Below are 17944 nucleotides of genomic sequence, written 5' to 3' on the forward strand. Positions count from 1 at the left end.
GCTCTCTGAGGGGGGGACGGGAGGAGGGGAATTACACAAGTGAGGGAACAGCTCTCAGAGGGGAGGGGAGGAGGAAAAGTGAGGGAATAGGATAAAAAGTGCAACATTTCCTTTAAATCTTTTTTTTTCGCTTTTATACAGAACTGACATCTGTTCAAGTATTTCAAAAACGAATCCGTCCACAGACACGGAAGAACGTTTAATACATATATATATAAAAAAAACACATGAACATACTAAAATAACCCCCGACGTACAAACACCACGTCAGCACAGAAATGCCTGCTTCAGATTCTGGAGGCAGAGGGGCAGGGAGGCGCTGCAGGAGAGGGGCTGGAGGACGCCACTTCCATCTGGACACTGTCAGCACAGCCCTGCTTAGAGTCTGCAACAAAACACACACAAATACTACAAGTGAGCAACTTCAAAACTCAGAAACAATCTGTCAAGCAGGCGACGGGACTTCTGAAACTCACCTGCATCGCTCACAGGAAACTGTCCCGATTAAAGAAAATGTCTGAAAGCCTGAACACTCATAAGACCATAAAATCTGTTTAAAACTAACCCTCAAAGTGTAGGGGCGAGGCTTCTGTTATTATCTGGTGCAACTGGGAGCTCAGGAAGCGGACTGGGACTAAATTGGGATTTGAACCCAGGATCTCCAGGCAAGGTCACTGGTTTGTTTCTGGGAAAGCTCCGTGCTGAAGCCCTGTGGAGCAGGGGCAGGATCAGCAGGGGGAGTAGGGGCAACAGGAGCAGGATCAGCAGGGGGAGCAGGATGAGCAGGAGAAGCAGTGCTCACCTGTATTCTGTACGATCACACAGTCTGGATCGTCCTCATCCTCCTCTGTGTCAGCCTGGAACCCGTCTGTCTCCATCCCTTCAGACTGCTGGGAGCAAAACACAGGGGTCAGCTTGGACTGCCTCACACTGAACAGCAGCACCATGCAATACACTGCGCCAGGGTTAAACACACACACACACACACTGTACTGCAATGCACTGCGCCAGGGTTACACACACACACACACACACTGTACTGCAATACACTGCGCCAGGGTTAAACACACACACTGTACTGCAATACACTGCGCCAGGGTTAAACACACACACTGTACTGCAATACACTGCGCCAGGGTTAAACACACACACTGTACTGCAATACACTGCGCCAGGGTTAAACACACACTGTAGTGCAATGCACTGCGCCAGGGTTACACACACACACACTGTACTGCAATACACTGCGCCAGGGTTACACACACACACACACACTGTACTGCAATACACTGCGCCAGGGTTACACACACACACACACACACACACACACACAGTACTGCAATGCACTGTGCCAGGGTTAGAAACGCACTCACTTACTATATTGCACTTGTTTAAAATCAGCCTACCTGCTCAGCCCCTTTGGATCTCCTCATGAACTTGGTGATGGACATGCTGCCTTTCTGCTTCCTCTTGGCGGAGCCGGACGCTGCCGGTGAGGATGATGAGGAGAGGGGGGTGCTGTGCGTGCTGCCCCCTCCCGTGCCCGCAGTGCCAGCCTCCTCCCTGCCTGCGTAGGGCACCTGGGTGATGTAGCTCCACTGGCAGGGCACGGGCAGCTCCTCTCGAGAGAACCTCTTCAGCACGGCCTCGTGCACGTACCAGCACCAGCGCCGCAGCGCCGGACGCTTCTCGTACACCGCGCTCTCCGAGATCAGCCGCTTCAGACGGTATTTAGAGGGCACGCTGTCCTCGCTGCTGCCTGCCAGGGAGTCCGGGGGGCTGGGCAGCCCCGCTCTCCCACGCCAGCACTCCTGGAACTCCCGGATGATGGCTTTGCTGCCGTTCACGTTACCGTGGAGCAGAGGCAGCATCTGGGACAGGACTGCAGGCAGAGCGGGGAGTTACAGCTAGCGACAACGCGCTCCAGCTCTACAGTGCACAGTGCAGCTGTATACAGAACTACAAACCTGCGTAAACATGACTCTAAATAAGGTACACTAGTATTTCACTAACTAGAATTATTTTAATCTGTTTATCGTACGACTATTGAAATGCAACCAGCCACAAAACACTCATTCATAACTTAAAACAGTTAAACTGGAAGCAGACCCACATTTCAGCTAGTGCTAGCTCACACTGCATTTGAGAATCACGACCAGTCGCTGCTGTACACAAGTGCTGGTACCAGCCAGTCACTGCGTATGGAAGACTGATCTTACTGAAGAGCAGCGACAGCCCCCCCCCCGGACTCACTGTGATCGTCCCTCTTCTCTTTGCTCATGCTCTCGGGGGTCCCCGCCTCCTCCCCCAGCCGCGTGTCCAGCACACACACAGCGTAGTCCCGCAGGGTCCTCAGCACCGTGTCCCCGGGGGGCCCCTCGCACTCCCACACGCAGCCCAGCACCACGGCCTGCAGCACCTTCACCCTGCCCTTCGACAGCAGCTCGTCCCACTCCCTCGCCTTCAGCTTCTGACGCACCTTCTGGTTCTCTGGGTCCGCAGACTCCTGTCACACACACACACACACACACACACACAGGGGATGGGAATGAGACTCCTGTTTTGTAGCACTTTCAGCCATTCCACCTTTCATTTTGAATCAGCTGGAACACAGATGTTTTTGTCTGTTCATAAAGTCTGTTCCATGAACCAACAGGAACATCAGCTTGGTTATTTTTGCCACCGAATAGCATTTCTAATGTTTGTTCGATTGTTCAGATATTTGTAACACAGACCCAGTTAACCGGGCATTGCCTTACCTCTTCCGACACCCCCTCCCCATCAGAGAGGTAACCGTGGGGAACGAAGAAGCCGTCGTCATCTTCATCGTCCCCTGCAGCTTCCCCTCCCCCCTCGTCATCATCATCCTGTAGAGAGACACACAGAGTCAGTGCAATACTCTTGCAGTGCGGTCACAGGGCAAGGGGATATGCTGCTGCTGCTGCTGCACTCACCCCTTCACTGTGCGACAGGGACTCTCCCGGCTCCTCCTCCTCCCACTCCTCATCACTGTCCACCTCGTAATCCAGGAGCTCCTGAGGAAAGAAACACAAACTCAGTGAGCAGGGATCGACAGAGACACCCGCACGGCGAGCAGGGATCGACAGAGACACCCGCACGGGGAGCAGGGATCTACAGACACGCACGGTGAGCAGGGATCTACAGACACACACACGATGAGCAGGGATCTACAGACACACACACGATGAGCAGGGATCTACAGACACACACACGATGAGCAGGGATCTACAGACACACACGGTGAGCAGGGATCTACAGACACACACACGGTGAGCAGGGATCTATAGACACACACGATGAGCAGACAGTGAGCAGAGCCCCTGTCCCACCTTGTCCTGGCTCAGGGGGTTGCGAGGCTTGATCTTGCTGCTCCTCTTCCTCCAGGTGCCCCAGTAGGCCGGCCGGTAGTTCTCACAGAAGTGAAGCAGCTTCATGCGGCCGCACTCCTGTCGGGCTGGGACTCCGTCAGGCTTGCTGCCCTCCACCAGAACCACACAATCACTGCGGGGGAGAGAGGGTCAGTTGGCACTGTACCGGTAACCAGAACCACACACACAGACCAGCGCTGAGTTACCACAATGATCGGGGTTCATCTCATGCAGCAGGAGCCTGGTGGCACCCAGTCCTTTCAGCAACACTAATATGAAGTTTGAATGTAAAGCAACACTTAAGGATAATTGTCTTGAATGTGTTCATTCGGTTTCTGCAACACCTTTAAAGTCAACACTTAAAGGGGAAGTTTAAGGGAAGGTGTTTTATGCCTCTGGTTCCTCCCCGGTGGTGTCGAAGCCTCGGTCCTGCCCGGTCTCTCACCTGGTTCTGGGGCTGGTCGGACCGCTCCGGCGAGGCTTGCGGCTCTTCCACTCAAGGAGCCCGTTTGCAGACCGGTCCGGTGCCTGCAGGTACTGGTCCAGCTGCTCCAGAACCTCCTGGTCACACAGAACCCGGGTCAGGGGTGCCAGAGTCATGTTCTCCTTGATCTCGAAGGGAGCGAACTTCCCACAGGCTGCAGCCAGAGTCTGGAAAAACGGGCGTTGTGAATGATTACATTTCCTTTAGCATTTCTAAACCCCCTCCCTTCTCCCCTCTTAAGTATAGCACGTGCGCGGCTCTGCGATGGTTCCTACCCTGGGAGCCTGCAGGGTCTTGGGTTTCTGAAAGAACCTCCTGATCTCTGCTTTTTCTGCTTTCACACGCTGAAAATGAGAAAAACAAACAACGTCAGCAGCACGAAAGCCGTGGCGACCGGGCGCGTTATCTTCAAGCAGAGAGCAAGGAGCACCAGTGCCAGAAGTGCAGCTCACCTCTTTCTCCTCCTTCAACCGTTTCTCTTCCTCTTTCTTACGCTTCTCTTCTTGCTTGGCTCTGGGGAAAGAAAAATAAATAAATAAATTACTACTTTAAAGTTTTGCTGCACAACAGTTTAAACAAACACGCTGCTTCAATGGAGCTTCGCACTGTTTGAGAGAAACTAACTGAACGAAACCCAAATCTCCAGAGAGCAGGGAAGGGAAGGGAAGCACTCACTCCAGAGCCTCCTGCTTCTCTTTCCGCTTCTCCTCTTTCACAAGCAGTTTCTCAGCTTTCTCTCTCTCCTCCTTCTCCCTCTTCTCTCGCTTCTCCTTCTCCCTGGCCTCCTTCTCCTCCTCCCTCTTCTTCTTCGCCTCTTCCTTCGCTCGCTCCTTGGCTGCCTTGGCCTCCTCCCTCGCTCTCTCCCTCTCTTCCTTCTCCGCCTGCAGCTTAATGCGCTTGTCCTCGCGCTCCTGGTCCTGAGAGAACACGAGAATATAAACACTGAATATTCAACATCACCCTGATGCACATAGCAGGGATGGAAATAAGACTCCTATTGCAGAGCGGCTTCAGCCATTCCAGGTTTTACTGCGAGCTTGATTAGCCACAGTGTACAGGTAACATGCTCAGGTGTGTCTTATTAAACTTTGTAAAACCAGGAATGGATCAAGCCGCTGTGCAATGGGAGTCTTATTTTCCACCCCTGAACTTCATAAGAACTAACTACACTTAGGCAAAACGTTTCAGCCAATGCCTTCTGTCAAGGTCAGTGCGTTTACCTACTTGAAGTTGGAAGTTAAAATACAACACATACTCTGTGTGTGCGTGTGCGTGTGCGCGTGCGTGTATAATTATATATATATATTATACCCATCTGCATGGATATTAACTGCAGTAAAATCCTCGTGGGGAAACAAACCCGTGAAAACGCTCTCACCTTCAGCGAACGCCTCTTTGCTTTTTCTTCTGTGGTTCTCTTGATCTTTGGAGTCTGTGGCTAGGGAGGAATAAAAAGCACAAGTTACCCCTGCAGGACACCCGATCCTAATCCCCATCCCAATCCCAACCCCACAAAACTGCACACGTTCCCCCAGACACCAGCCTGGGGGGCTGCACCCGACACTAAACCGGATTTTAACAGTCAGGCTTTACAAGCACTGACAGCAGCTACACTGCCTTGCTCTACTGCTGCGATCACAAACACTCCAGCGCCTTCATGGTTAAAACTCCTCATTCACAATCCACAAAGCTGCGAGCAGCGGATTAGTATCCAACACAACCAGGGGCAAGGTCAAGAAATAAAGACCCAGCCTCTCCTCCCTGGCTCCCCAATCAGCACCCACCTTGTGCGTGGGGGTGCTGGCGCTGCGGGAGCCTGTGCTCCTGCACCCCTCGGGGGAGCTCTCTGCAGTGGACAGAGAGCTGACAGAGGAGGGAGACAGGAGGGAGTCGTTCTCTGGACTCAGCTCTTCCTCTTCCTCCTCCGTCTCCTCTGCCTCTGTCACCCGACTCTCATCCAGACTCTCAGTCCTCGGAGGGTTCCCCTCCTCGGGCACCCCTTTCCTGTGCTGCTCCCCAGGCTCAGGCCCTGCTCTGGGGGTCCTCTCTGCCTTGCTGCTGCTGGTCTTGGTCATTTCCTTCCCGGCACTGCAGGAGGAATCCAGGCTCCTGTTCTCACTCATCTCCATCTCGCAGTCCGATTGGTCTGCCGTACTGGTGTCCATGGCAACATCAGCAGGGGGAGAGGCCGCCCCATTAGTCAGCGTGCCAGTCTGTGTGCTGTCCTCTCTCTGTGTGCTGTCCTGGTTCAGTTTGCTATCTCTCTGTGTGCTGTCCTGGTTCAGGTCGCTCTCTCTCTGTGTGCTGTCCTGGTTCAGTTGGCTCTCTCTCTGTGTGCTGTCCTGGTTCACTTCGCTCTCTCTCTTGTCCTGGTTCAGCTCGCTCTCTCTCACAGCAGTGTGGTCTCCCGGGCAGGGGGTCGAGTTGGAGTCCTCAGTGAGGTCGATGGTCAGGCAGGGCGTGTCCACGCTCTTCCCTTTGCCCCCGGCCCCCCGGCTCATGAACGTGTCCAGCGGCCCCCTGCCGTTGACCAGCGTGACTGCGGAGGGCGCCTCTAGCCGCAGGGAGGGGTAGTGCTCGTTCTCCACGTCGCTGGCGGAGGTGTCGAGGTGCTGTTTGGGGGCGCTGGCAGGGCCGTGCTGGCGGGGTTTCTTGAGCTCCACAGACTCCCCATTCTCCTTGGGGACGGGGTTCAGGCGCTTGAAGGGCAGACGGGCTGCAGAGGAAAGAGAGAAAAAAGAAAGGAAACAGTCTTTACAGGAGCCAGCTGTGTGATCAAACCGGGTCACGCTGGCCCCCTGGTTAAAGAAAGACCAGCAGCTGAACAATCAGTCAGTCAGTGCACATGTGAGACTCGAGACAGAGCAGAGAGATGAGAAAAGAAGCCCACAGTTACCTTGAACTAACTTCTTTGCGGCAGCCCTGGATTTAGCTTTACATTCCATACCTGGAAACACAAAACACAGAGTGAGGATCGATTCCTTCTTAACTTTTCACTTATTAATATCACACACACGCTTTCATTGGCAAGGTTTGTCATTACAATTTCAGAAATCCTTAAAAGTCATTAGAACTTGACTAAAGCAACAAAAACAATTGATCTAGCTCTGAGTATTAAAAGAAACACACGCACACACTCCCAGCAATACATACTGCAAATGAATGTGCCTGAACAGGTCATGTCTGCTACCTGAATCACCGAGATCTCAAACCAGTGAAACCACACACACGGAAAATAACCTGCCCCTTCATCACATGAACCTGCTGCCGAAACAGAACACGTAAAGAAAACTCAAAATCGAAACGCATGCCTTTTAACCACGGAAAACTAGCTAAGGATTATCATGTCAACCCGTCCGTGTTTAAATCAAACAGCGCCTGAAAAGCCGAAGCAGGCACTCGTATGCAATGCAGCCTCTTCCTCTGCAGTCCCACAGCGCGCACAGAGGCGGTTTCATCAGCCCGTTTGCTTTATTTTATTTTAATCCCGCCTTCGTCTGATCAATCAGAAAACAAACTCCTGAGACAGGAGAGAGAGACCGAGCGGCCTTGACGGGAGAGCACAGGCCGAGAAACGCCAGCGTGTGCAAAACCCGAGAAAGCATCCCCGCGTTTATTAAAGACATGATCGTCATCCGCTACCGATTCAGGGAGAGGAGATTTCACACAAATATCCTGCGGTGCCGATCGTGTGAGCCTGGCGCCGGCCAGAGAGGACCGTCTTTAAATACAATCACACAGGGTAGCGTTTACAAGCCCTGCAGCGCAACACGCAGCAGCAGCGGCGGCGAATAACTGCATTTATCAGCACGACTGTTCTGCTGCTGACAAACAATTAACACGAGCGGTTAGAGGCAAAACTGAACCGGAAAAAACAAACAAACAACCCGCTCCGAGTCCGTCTGTCCCTTCTGTTTAAAACTTCACATTTACAAATACGACTTTTAGAAACGTGCGCCACATTACAGTTGGTTTTCTGTTTTCTGTTTATTACAGACTGACTGGCCTGCACTCCTGTCTCAGTTTCTCACTTGCCCGCTCCCCTGACCCGCCTTACCGATAAGGCCCGCATCCCCGTGGTTGTCCGAAAACAACACCCCCAAAAACCTGTCTTGATCACCCGGGTATCTCCCTGGTTCGGTTCCGAATCCCCCCGCCGAGTCACTCACTTTTCCTCCTGTCGAGTCAATCCGCGGGTCCCTTCTTCAGACAGCCCTTCCGCCGCCCCCGGACACCGGGGTACAAAACAACAGGTGGGCAAAAACAACAACGTTTTATCCGCTCTCAGGGTCCCCCGTCTCAACAAAAGACAGCGCGCCGGTTCGAAATCTCTGATATCCGAGCGTGTCGCCGCGGCCGGTTCGAAATCTCTGATATCCGAGAGTGACGCCGCGGCCGGTTCGAAATCTCTGATATCCGAGCGTGTCGCCGCGGCCGGTTCGAAATCTCTGATATCCGAGAGTGACGCCGCGGCCGGTTCGAAATCTCTAATATCCGAGCGTGTCGCCGCGGCCGGTTTGAAATCTCTAATATCCGAGCGTGACGCCGCGGCCGGTTTGTTCGCGTGATGGCGTTCCGTTCTGTTCTGCCCCGGCTCGAGACCCGCTCTGCTCCACACAGCCAGCGCCAGCTCGGAATTGGCGGGAGCTGGGCGGAAGCTGCGCTGATTGGTCGCGGCGCATGTGCTGCTTTGCTTTCATTACTACGTAATACGTGCGTGTGTGTGTCTGGGTTTATAGTACAGGAGCAAATGCAGCGCAGAGTCGTTCAGAAATGCTTAAACTGTGATTGCAAAGTTGATCAAACAAAATTATATATATATATATATATATAGAGAGAGAGAGAGAGAGAGAGAGAGAGAGAGAGAGAGAGAGAGAGAAGAGAGAGAGAGAGAGAGATATTTTAATTAGGTCTAGCTGTAGGCCATTTAAAATAATCTTCAGTTTACTGTTTAATATCGTTGAACTCATTGTGCAACATCAGTATTTAATAAACGCACGCCAGTGTTATTTTCATGATCGATGTATGTTTGTACAGATTTTTTGTAAGTTTTGCAGCTCCTCCCTAACCTGTTTTTAGGGGATCCACTCACCCCGGCCCGCTGTGTGCCGCTCAATAACCACCCCACACGGGCCACTGGGAGTGGGCGTGGACAATCAAAATGCTGGCGCCAATAAGGAGTGACGCGAGATGTGCCGGGATCTGGTTCATACGGGATACTGCGCCTTTTTAAAGGTGCTCCTTCCAGCGTCTCAATTATTCACATTTTTGTAACTGCAGCTACACTCCAAACTTGCAATGCGCTTGAACTCGCCCCATGAAGAGCCGTGATGTTTCACCTCACAGTCACAGAAGCACTGCTGTGTAGTTATCAAACATGCTCGTGAGATAACAGTTTGGATCCCCAAGTCCACCCTCCTGTTTTTCATTGCAAACCTGTCGAGTATTTAGAGGTCTCAGTTTGACAACAGCCGTTTAAAGCGCGATTCGCAGGGGGCTGAAACCAGGAGTCCTCAGAGGTGGTCAAAAGCAGAGGACGCCGATTCACCTCCCAGAGGAGGATCACTTTCCACCCAGGAAAGGAAATTCACAATGAAATGCGATGCTGTGGCCAGAGAGGGCGCTGTTGTGCATGATTTGTAAACAATGAATCGGGTGTAAATATTAATTTCGTTGTACCTTCTTTTCCAAAGGCTACAGTAACCATTTCGTCCTTTGAGCGATACATATTTTCATACATATCTTCAAATCAATTATGAATTGCTGGGGGGGGTCATACCCCTAAACCACCCCTATCTAGTGCTGTGTGGTGTGGGTCAACGTCGCATGGGCGTCTGTTTACAATGCTTTTGATTGTTATGGTAAACACAGCCCGAGAATGCTGGCCAGGCTTGCAAACGTAAATGACGAGCCTGATCGGAACACCGCTCATATAAGCAGCACACTCTTCACCGCGATGGACACGGCTATGGTGACGTCATGACACCGGCAGACAGCTGCGAGCCGGGCCGGTCATTCAATACCACCCAGTGGGAGTCCCCGCCCCCTGCTATCAGCGAACGGGGAGAGAGAAAGAGAGAGGCGAGAGCGGGCACAGGTAAGCAGGTACGCTTACCGGGAAAGAGAGCGCTAACGACACTGACATCATAAGATCGGCCAGCTGTCCGGCCGCCGACTGCTGGACACACAGACCTCGTGAGTTTCCAGGGGTTTGGGATACAGGTAAGGATTCGTAAAACAAAAGGTTAATAATGCCCTGTGCCGCTATCAAGAACTCTGAACTTGTATTGACGATCAAGTCAGCACCATGGACAGATCCGGAAGCAGCTTGAATCGTTTGTTTTTATAACTTTGTATGACTCCGTATGAAGTTCTTTAAATATTTCTAGATTTTCTATAGATTTTTTTTGTAGAATATTTTGTTGCTTTTCTGCTTCAGGCAACGAGAAGTCTTCGGCCAAAACACATCGCGAGACATGAAGAGTTTGAAGGCGAAGTTTAAAAAGTGTGAGGTCAGTACGAACACACCTTTCATCTGCAGCAGCTCCTCCATCAGAGACGCGTCTAATAATTCATTGAGAGGCATTCCAGCCGGCAGCTGCAAACGCGTCTCAATAATTCTGCTTTCAGCGCCAGCAGCTTTATCACGTGTCCTTTCTTTGCTCGCGCTGAATATATTCTAATGATGAGTCTTCCTCTTCTTCTTCCTCTTCTTCCTCTTCTTCCTCTTCTTCCTCTTCTTCTTCTCCAGCTCCTGTAACTGTATCTACTTGTATCCAGTAAATTATTAACCAGCTCCCAGCAGCAGGCAGACACTGTGGACATGCCACCCTAGACTAGAGTCATGGGGGAGTGCCAGAAATAAACACAGGAGGAGGGCAGTGTGACACGCTGAGACAGGAGGAGGAGGGCAGTGTGACACGCTGAGACAGGAGGAGGAGGGCAGTGTGACACGCTGAGACAGGAGGAGGAGGGCAGTGTGACACGCTGAGACAGGAGGAGGAGGGCAGTGTGACACGCTGAGACAGGAGGAGCCGGGCAGTGTGACACGCTGAGACAGGAGGAGGAGGGCAGTGTGACACGCTGAGACAGGAGGAGGAGGGCAGTGTGACACGCTGAGACAGGAGGAGGAGGGCAGTGTGACACGCTGAGACAGGAGGAGGAGGGCAGTGTGACACGCTGAGACAGGAGGAGGAGGGCAGTGTGACACGCTGAGACAGGAGGAGGAGGGCAGTGTGACACGCTGAGACAGGAGGAGGAGGGCAGTGTGACACGCTGAGACAAGACGCTGTGAATACAGGCACCGGGGTACCAAGTGTACCTGAGGCTACACCCCCTCTAGCTCACACAATCAAGGGTTAGGGAGTCCATTAGTGCCTGAGCTGATTCAAACCAGGATCCCAGGTCTATCCCCTGGCTCCCCGTCCTGCAGCTCTCACCACTAGGCTGCACCCCGTCCAGCTCTCACAGTCCGGGAGTCTGTCAATGTCTGAGCTGTGGGATCGGATCCAGCTCTATCGCCTGACTGTTTCAGTGCCCTTGTCTCGATGACCAGCTGCAACACTGTGTGTCCTTTTATCTGCTGAGCTCACATGCTTACATGCAAATTGTAGCTTGGCCTAGATAGAGTGAGGGGGAAAGAGAAAGAGAGAGAGAGGAGAGGAGAGACAGAGATACATTGAGTTACAGAGAGAGAGAGAGAGAGTGATAGTATTGGGTCAGGTGTGGTGGAGGAGAAGGAGGGAGGGAGGGAGGGAGGGAGGGAGTGAAGGAGGGAGGGAGGGAGGGAGGGAGCGCTCTGTTCTGCAGTGTTGGTAGCAGCTCTGTCTAAACTGCAGCATCGTAGTTTCTCGAGTGTTTGGGATCTCAGCTCTGGAGTGAGAGAGTGAGACTGAGCTGCTGTAGTGAACCAGGACAGCACTGATCTGTGAGTGTGGAAGAGTGTCTCAGTGGAAGTGTATCTGTGAGTGGATCTTTGTGTGCGTGTATCTCCGTGTGTGAGTGTGTGTGTGTGTGCGTGTGTGTCAGTGTATCTCTGTGTGTGAGTGTATGTGAGTGTATCTCTGTGTGTGAGTGTATGTGAGTGTATCTGTGTGTGTGTGTGTGCGTGTGTGTGTAGGGGTGCAGGGTGTTTTTGGGGTGCCTCACTCCTGCTCTCTCAGCTGTATGGAACTCCAGCTGCTGTTACTCTCTATGAAGCGCTTCTGCCCGTGTCTCGGCGCCCTCGCGGTACGGACCGGTTTCTTCTGCTTTTATTCGGGGTGGTGGGAGGGGAGCTGGTGTGTTAAACACTCTGGGTGTGCTGTTCATCTTACCCTCCCATAGGGACTGGAGTAAGATTAGAGGCTGTAGTAGCCCTGTAGTAACCCTGTAGTAACGCTCTGTCTCTCAGAGTCAGGACTGGAGTAAGAGTGATGAGAAGCTGCTGCAGGCCGTGGAGCTCAATGACCCCGAGAGAGTCGCTGCGCTGATCCTGAAGAAGGGCCTGACCCCGGCCAAGCTGGACCCAGAGGGCAAGTCAGCGTGAGTCAACATGAGTGCACAACACACACTCACTACACAACACACACCCACTACACAACTACACAACTACACAACCCACACTCACTACACAACTACACAACACACACTCACTACACAACTACACAACACACACTCACTACACAACTACACAACACACACTCACTACACAACTACACAACTACACAACCCACACTCACTACACAACTACACAACCCACACTCACTACACAACTACACAACACACACTACACAACACACACTCACTACACAACTACACAACTACACAACACACACTCACTACACACACTCACTACACAACTACACAACTACACAACACACACTCACTACACAACACACACGGGATGGATACGGGAGATCAACGCGCCTCTCCCTCTCTCCTCTCCTGCAGGTTCCATGCCAGTGCGATGCGGGGCAGTGTGGAGTGTCTGGAGGTGATGCTGGCACACGGGGTGGACGTCACCTTGACCGACGGGGCAGGTAAACCAAGAGAGACAGAAACACAGAATCACAGCATTACCATGAGAGGCTGCGGTAACCCTGACCCTGACCCTGCCCCTGAGCCTGACCCTGATCCTGACCCTGACCCTGACCCTGAGCCTGAGCCTGAGCCTGACCCTGACCCTGAGCCTGAGCCTGACCCTGACCCTGAGCCTGAGCCTGAGCCTGACCCTGAGCCTGACCCTGACAATGAGCCTGGCTTCTCTCCCTCAGAGTCAGGACTGCAGTAAGAGCGCTGAGAGGAAGGGTTTAATTATCCCCTGAGCTGCTGGTGTCTCTAAACTCTGCCCCCTTTCTCTCTCTCTTCTCCCAGGGTTCAATGCTCTGCACCTGGCAGCGAGGCACGGCCACCCAGAGTGTGTGAAGAGATTGCTGCAGGTGAGGGAGAGAGGAGAGGAGAGGAGAGCTAGAGAGGGGAGAGGAGAAGAGAGGAGAGGAGAGCTAGAGAGGGGAGAGGAGAGAGGAGAGAGGGGGAGATGTAGGTGAGAGTGATGTCTCTGAATTCAGCCTCTTTCCCTGTCTCTCTGCCCTCAGGAGAAGGTCTCAGTTGATGGGACAGACAGCTATGGGAGGACAGCTCTGCACCACGCAGGTGAGACACTGAGACACACTCACGCACTCACTGTTACACACTGAGACACACACACTGAGACACACACACTCACTCACTCTGTTACACACTGAGACACACACACTGAGACACACACACTGAGACACACACACTCACTCACTCTCTGTTACACACTGAGACACATACACTCACTCACTCTCTGTTACACACTGAGACACACACACTCACTCACTCTCTGTTACACACTGAGACACACACACTGAGACACACACACTCACTCACTCTCTGTTACACACTGAGACACACACACTGAGACACACTCACTCACTCACTCTCTGTTACACACTGAGACACATACACTCACTCACTCTCTGTTACACACTGAGACACACACACTCACTCACTCTCTGTTACACACTGAGACACACACACTGAGACACACACACTCACTCACTCTCTGTTACACACTGAGACACATACACTCACTCACTCTCTGTTACACACTGAGACACACACACTCACTCACTCTCTGTTACACACTGAGACACACACACTGAGACACACACACTGAGACACACACACTCACTCACTCTCTGTTACACACTGAGACACATACACTCACTCACTCTCTGTTACACACTGAGACACACACACTCACTCACTCTCTGTTACACACTGAGACACACACACTGAGACACACACACTCACTCTCTGTTACACACTCTCACAGACTCACACGCTCTCCTCTCTCCGTAGCGGTCAGCGGCTGTATCTCCTGCATGGAGACACTCTGGGACTTTAAGGCGTGTCTGAACTGCAGGGACGGGGTGAGTAACACAGGAAGTGATCCGGTCCCAGGAAGCTGGTTCTGATGAGAGATGCAGCAGTGACTCGATTCACGGAGCCTCGGTTAAGTCAAGTGGTATTTCAAGGCCTTCCTGAAGGGCTACACGTTTCAGCGTCTTGCTTTTCAATAGTAAAGTCTCCTCAATGCATTGATTATCACCTGCTTCTTGTTCTGTTGGTTGCTGGTTGCGCCTCTGGTTCTGGTTTACTGACCCGCCTCCCCCACTCTGCTCCAGGACGGGTCGACGCCTCTGATTCTGGCGGCCCAGATGAGCCGGGTCGAGCTGTGCCGGTTCCTGATCCAGAGGGGAGCCGAGACGGACGCCCGCGACGCGCAGGGGAGGTGGGGATTCTACCACATGTGTGAGACACATCTCTTGAGATACATGTCTGCTAATAAATAAATAATAATAATAATAATAATAATAATAATAATAATAATAATAATAATAATATGTGGGGTGTGTTATGTGTGATGCATCTCTCTTGGTATATGTGGGGTGTGTTATGTGTGATGCATCTCTCTTGGTATATGTGGGGTGTGTTATGTGTGATGCATATCTCTTGGTATATGTGGGGTGTGTTATGTGTGATGCATCTCTCTTGGTATATGTGGTTGTTATGTGTGATGCATATCTCTTGGTATATGTGGTTGTTATGTGTGATGCATATCTCTTGGTATATGTGGGGTGTGTTATGTGTGATGCATATCTCTTGGTATATGTGGTTGTTATGTGTGATGCATATCTCTTGGTATATGTGGTTGTTATGTGTGATGCATATCTCTTGGTATATGTGGGGTGTGTTATGTGTGATGCATATCTCTTGGTATATGTGGTTGTTATGTGTGATGCATATCTCTTGGTATATGTGGTTGTTATGTGTGATGCATATCTCTTGGTATATGTGGGGTGTGTTATGTGTGATGCATCTCTCTTGGTATATGTGGTTGTTATGTGTGATGCATATCTCTTGGTATATGTGGTTGTTATGTGTGATGCATATCTCTTGGTATATGTGGTTGTTATGTGTGATGCATATCTCTTGGTATATGTGGGGTGTGTTATGTGTGATGCATATCTCTTGGTATATGTGGTTGTTATGTGTGATGCATATCTCTTGGTATATGTGGTTGTTATGTGTGATGCATATCTCTTGGTATATGTGGTTGTTATGTGTGATGCATATCTCTTGGTATATGTGGTTGTTATGTGTGATGCATATCTCTTGGTATATGTGGGGTGTGTTATGTGTGATGCATATCTCTTGGTATATGTGGTTGTTATGTGTGATGCATATCTCTTGGTATATGTGGGTTGTGTTATGTGTGATGCATATCTCTTGGTATATGTGGGGTGTGTTATGTGTGATGCATCTCTCTTGGTATATGTGGTTGTTATGTGTGATGCATATCTCTTGGTATATGTGGTTGTTATGTGTGATGCATATCTCTTGGTATATGTGGGGTGTGTTATGTGTGATGCATATCTCTTGGTATATGTGGTTGTTATGTGTGATGCATATCTCTTGGTATATGTGGTTGTTATGTGTGATGCATATCTCTTGGTATATGTGGTTGTTATGTGTGATGCATATCTCTTGGTATATGTGGGGTGTGTTATGTGTGATGCATCTCTCTTGGTATATGTGGTTGTTATGTGTGATGCATATCTCTTGGTATATGTGGTTGTTATGTGTGATGCATATCTCTTGGTATATGTGGTTGTTATGTGTGATGCATATCTCTTGGTATATGTGGTTGTTATGTGTGATGCATATCTCTTGGTATATGTGGGGTGTGTTATGTGTGATGCATATCTCTTGGTATATGTGGTTGTTATGTGTGATGCATATCTCTTGGTATATGTGGTTGTTATGTGTGATGCATATCTCTTGGTATATGTGGTTGTTATGTGTGATGCATATCTCTTGGTATATGTGGGGTGTGTTATGTGTGATGCATATCTCTTGGTATATGTGGTTGTTATGTGTGATGCATATCTCTTGGTATATGTGGTTGTTATGTGTGATGCATATCTCTTGGTATATGTGGGTGTGTTATGTGTGATGCATATCTCTTGGTATATGTGGGGTGTGTTATGTGTGATGCATATCTCTTGGTATATGTGGTTGTTATGTGTGATGCATATCTCTTGGTATATGTGGGGTGTGTTATGTGTGATGCATATCTCTTGGTATATGTGGTTGTTATGTGTGATGCATCTCTCTTGGTATATGTGGTTGTTATGTGTGATGCATCTCTCTTGGTATATGTGGGGTGTGTTATGTGTGATGCATATCTCTTGGTATATGTGGTTGTTATGTGTGATGCATATCTCTTGGTATATGTGGGGTGTGTTATGTGTGATGCATATCTCTTGGTATATGTGGGGTGTGTTATGTGTGATGCATATCTCTTGGTATATGTGGTTGTTATGTGTGATGCATATCTCTTGGTATATGTGGGGTGTGTTATGTGTGATGCATATCTCTTGGTATATGTGGTTGTTATGTGTGATGCATATCTCTTGGTATATGTGGTTGTTATGTGTGATGCATATCTCTTGGTATATGTGGTTGTTATGTGTGATGCATATCTCTTGGTATATGTGGTTGTTATGTGTGATGCATATCTCTTGGTATATGTGGGGTGTGTTATGTGTGATGCATATCTCTTGGTATATGTGGTTGTTATGTGTGATGCATCTCTCTTGGTATATGTGGGGTGTGTTATGTGTGATGCATATCTCTTGGTATATGTGGGGTGTGTTATGTGTGATGCATATCTCTTGGTATATGTGGTTGTTATGTGTGATGCATATCTCTTGGTATATGTGGGGTGTGTTATGTGTGATGCATATCTCTTGGTATATGTGGTTGTTATGTGTGATGCATATCTCTTGGTATATGTGGTTGTTATGTGTGATGCATATCTCTTGGTATATGTGGTTGTTATGTGTGATGCATCTCTCTTGGTATATGTGGGGTGTGTTATGTGTGATGCATATCTCTTGGTATATGTGGGGTGTGTTATGTGTGATGCATATCTCTTGGTATATGTGGGGTGTGTTATGTGTGATGCATATCTCTTGGTATATGTGGTTGTTATGTGTGATGCATATCTCTTGGTATATGTGGGGTGTGTTATGTGTGATGCATATCTCTTGGTATATGTGGTTGTTATGTGTGATGCATATCTCTTGGTATATGTGGGGTGTGTTATGTGTGATGCATATCTCTTGGTATATGTGGTTGTTATGTGTGATGCATATCTCTTGGTATATGTGGTTGTTATGTGTGATGCATATCTCTTGGTATATGTGGTTGTTATGTGTGATGCATATCTCTTGGTATATGTGGTTGTTATGTGTGATGCATATCTCTTGGTATATGTGGTTGTTATGTGTGATGCATATCTCTTGGTATATGTGGTTGTTATGTGTGATGCATATCTCTTGGTATATGTGGTTGTTATGTGTGATGCATATCTCTTGGTATATGTGGGTGTGTATTTCAGGACGGCTCTCATGCTGGCGTGTGAGAGTGACAGCGTGGAGACGGTGGAGGTGCTGCTGAGGGGCGGGGCTAACATCAACATAGCCGACGCCCTCGG

At 49.9% G+C, this 17944-nt stretch overlaps 2 protein-coding genes across 4 annotated transcripts; one reads left to right on the plus strand and one right to left on the minus strand.

The window, feature by feature from the left end:
• Positions 1–184: 184 nt before the first annotated feature.
• On the minus strand, positions 185–8576 carry LOC117415172 (chromatin assembly factor 1 subunit A). 3 transcript variants are annotated; one of them, XM_059020611.1, is made up of 15 exons: positions 8043–8576; positions 6770–6820; positions 5658–6589; positions 5252–5311; positions 4549–4790; positions 4326–4386; positions 4149–4217; positions 3835–4040; positions 3351–3522; positions 2955–3035; positions 2760–2867; positions 2254–2506; positions 1407–1882; positions 803–887; positions 185–385 (listed from the first exon to the last, which is right to left on the minus strand). In XM_059020611.1, the coding sequence occupies exons 2-15, from the start codon at positions 6816–6818 to the stop codon at positions 288–290; spliced, it is 2892 nt and encodes a 963-aa protein (XP_058876594.1). In that variant the 5' UTR covers positions 6819–6820; positions 8043–8576; the 3' UTR covers positions 185–287. The 3 variants fall into 3 exon arrangements, with proteins under 3 accessions (XP_058876594.1, XP_058876593.1, XP_058876595.1); XM_059020610.1 differs by having other exon boundaries at positions 803–890; XM_059020612.1 differs by lacking the exon at positions 8043–8576 and adding an exon at positions 7931–8033 and having other exon boundaries at positions 803–890.
• Positions 8577–10205: 1629 nt separating this feature from the next.
• Positions 10206–17936, plus strand: LOC117971434 (ankyrin repeat domain-containing protein 24-like; the record flags this gene model as incomplete). The annotated part of the gene is made up of 8 exons (XM_059020616.1): positions 10206–10385; positions 12266–12396; positions 12805–12893; positions 13228–13292; positions 13449–13506; positions 14242–14312; positions 14568–14674; positions 17849–17936. Coding segments are annotated over exons 1-8 (645 nt in total), but the record flags the coding sequence as incomplete, so codon positions are not given.
• Between the last annotated feature and the right edge of the window lie 8 nt (positions 17937–17944).

The sequence above is a fragment of the Acipenser ruthenus genome, unplaced genomic scaffold (genome assembly GCF_902713425.1).
Source record: "Acipenser ruthenus unplaced genomic scaffold, fAciRut3.2 maternal haplotype, whole genome shotgun sequence".
NCBI lineage: Eukaryota > Metazoa > Chordata > Actinopteri > Acipenseriformes > Acipenseridae > Acipenser > Acipenser ruthenus.